Source organism: Solanum tuberosum, unplaced genomic scaffold (assembly GCF_000226075.1).
Source record: "Solanum tuberosum cultivar DM 1-3 516 R44 unplaced genomic scaffold, SolTub_3.0 scf00044, whole genome shotgun sequence".
In the NCBI taxonomy this organism is placed as follows: domain Eukaryota; kingdom Viridiplantae; phylum Streptophyta; class Magnoliopsida; order Solanales; family Solanaceae; genus Solanum; species Solanum tuberosum.
This window is the reverse complement of record NW_006238970.1, coordinates 1,047,119-1,049,725: the sequence shown is the minus strand read 5'-3', so window position 1 is coordinate 1,049,725 and position 2,607 is coordinate 1,047,119. Positions and strand designations below refer to the sequence as shown.

Genomic DNA, 2,607 nt, shown 5'->3' with positions numbered 1-2,607 from the left:
TTATGGTTGTTAGTGGCACATGTTCTTATTTAGTTTTAACATCCACTTTTGTAAGTGGCTACTAGATAGGAAATGGTTAGGTTTTTCCTTGTATAAATTCAGATCTTATGCAAATTAATACATAGCTGGAATTTTATAAGTTCACTCTATTTTTATTCTTCAAATCAGTTTCTTGAGTATTTTTCTTCTAACAGTGGCATCAGAGCCTCTAGTTGATCTTACAGGACCAAAAAGTTTTAACCTACAACAAAAATGGTATCAAACAACCTACCTTTAAATCCACCATTCACTTTCACTGATGAAAATTACCAAATCTGGTCTGTGAAGAGGCAACCTTTTCTGGAAGCCTATGAACTTTGGGAAACTGTGACGGAAGATAAAGCACTTGCTGCTCTACTAGCAAATCCTACTTTGGCTCAAATCAAATCCAACAACGAAGAAAAGCCAAAGAAATCCAAAGCCAAGTCGCTTATGCAGAATGCTGTGGCAGATTCTGTGTTTTACAGAATCATGGCTTGCAAAACGGCAAAAGAGTCTTGGGATAGGTTGAAAGAAGAATATCAAGGCAGTGATAGAACACATCAAATGCAAGTGTTGAACCTGAAAAGAGATTTCGAGTGCTTGAATATGCAGGACGATGAAACAATTAGTAAGTATGCTGATCGAATATCCTTAATTGTTAATAACATTAGACTTCTTGGTGAAGAATTTACAGACAAACGAATTGTGGAGAAAGTTCTTGTGACTCTTCCTGAGAGGTTTGAATCTAAGATTTCCTCTCTTGAGGAATCCAAGGACCTGGGCAAACTTTCATTACGTGAACTAATGAGTGCTCTTCAAGCACAAGAGCAAAGGAGGACTATGAGACGGGACAAGTTCACTGAAGGAGCTTTCTCTTTACAAAAACAAATATTTGGTAAAGGAAAGCAACATGTCAACCAAAAGAATAAGGGAAAGCATGATGGGGGAAATAATAATGGAGATGTGAAGAAGAAGTTCCCTCCATGCAAACATTGTAAAAGAACTACACATCTGGAGAAGTACTGTTGGTGGAGGGTTGATGCTATATGTGGCAACTGTAAGCAGACGGGGCACATATCCAAGGTCTGCAAATCAAGAGCAAAGGCCTCTAGTGCTTTGCAAGCACAAGTAGCAGAAGCTGCAAATGCACATGAGGAGCAACTCTTTGCAGTTTCATACTTTTCAATCAATGAATTCTTTGATTCATGGCTTCTTGATAGTGGTTGCACACATCACTTGTGCAATGATGCTGAAATGTTCAAATTCCTCGATGATACATACAAATCTAAAGTAAAAGTGGGAAATGGTGAGGCAGTAGAAGCCAAAGTCAGAGGTACAATGTCTATCTCAACAATATCTAGTATCAAAACTATTCCTGATGTTTTGTACACACTTGATATGAGTCAAAATTTGTTGAGTGTTGGACAAATGCTTGAAAATAATTATTCTCTGCATTTTAAGAATCGTGAATGTGTTGTTTTTGACCCTTCTGGAGTATAATTATTTTATGTCAAGATAAGCAACAAAATGTTTTCAGTTGATTGGGAGAAAATAACTGAGGGGGCTTAAACTTTTACTTCACAAACATGTACAAACCTATGGCACAAAAAGTTTGGTCACTTCAATATGAGAAGCATCGCAGAGATGAAAAAGAAGGAGCTAGTGGAAAGTATGCCTGAATTTCTTTCTAATGCTCAAGTGTGTGAAACTTGCCAACAGGGAAAGCAAACAAAATGGCCATTTCAAGCAAATCGAGTATGGAGAGCTAACCAAAAACTTCAGCTCATTCATACAGATGTTTGCAGCCCAATGAAAACAGATTCATTGAGTGGTACCAAATACTTTCTCTTCTTTATTGATGACTACACCTGTAGCGACCCTAAAAATTGATAGGTGAAACTAGAGCCTAACGTATGAATTTTAAAAGTTTAAGCATATATTGGTAAGTCCATGTGGGCAAGGGGCGGTTTTCGTAAATATTAATTTTTAGTTAAATTAAGAACTGGGTACATTTTATATTATTTCTAATTTCTATATATGGTATTAAAACTTTTAAAAAAGGTATTGTTTTAATTCATTCTTCAAAAAAAAAGAGGAAGGGTTCTCTCTAGAACACCATTGAAGACCAAGGTCAAGTTGGAGCTAGGGTTGAAGATTTCGAGTGCTTTCTTCTTCAATTTTTCGTGGGTTTTCAACTTAGAGGTATGGTGACCCTTGATCCTTGATCAATCTTTCTTTCAAGGAGTCCAATCAAAAGGGTTTCAAAAGTGTTTCAAAGAACAAAAATCTCAAATTCTAATCTAAGCATGGGTTCATTGGCAAAACGTTTTCTAAGACATTATATTGATAAATTAATGTTTGATTAATGTTTTTAAGATGATTTCGTATGGAATTCCTTGAAGAACCCATGTTTTCCCTAAATTCCTAAATTTGCTTATGAAGTGGGTCTTTTGCTTATGATTCAAAGTTTATGAAATTGTGTTTGGATTGGATTGTATTAGTGATGCTTATGATTTTCTACATATATCTATGATGCATTGATGATGTATGGATGAATTGAAAGTTGTGGCCTTATGGGCAAGTTAT

At 35.8% G+C, this 2,607-nt stretch overlaps 1 protein-coding gene across 1 annotated transcript; it reads left to right on the top strand.

Moving 5' to 3' along the window:
• The first annotated feature begins 252 nt into the window (after nt 1-252).
• LOC107059879 (uncharacterized) lies at nt 253-1,521 on the top strand. Its single transcript, XM_015306961.1, has one exon. The coding sequence runs from the start codon at nt 253-255 to the stop codon at nt 1,519-1,521; it is 1,269 nt and encodes a 422-aa protein (XP_015162447.1).
• Nucleotides 1,522-2,607: the final 1,086 nt, after the last annotated feature.

What these genes read in the sequence shown, in the direction of transcription:
- LOC107059879 (XM_015306961.1), top strand. Translation starts at nt 253, where the DNA reads ATGGTATCAAACAACCTACCTTTAAATCCACCATTCACTTTCACTGAT.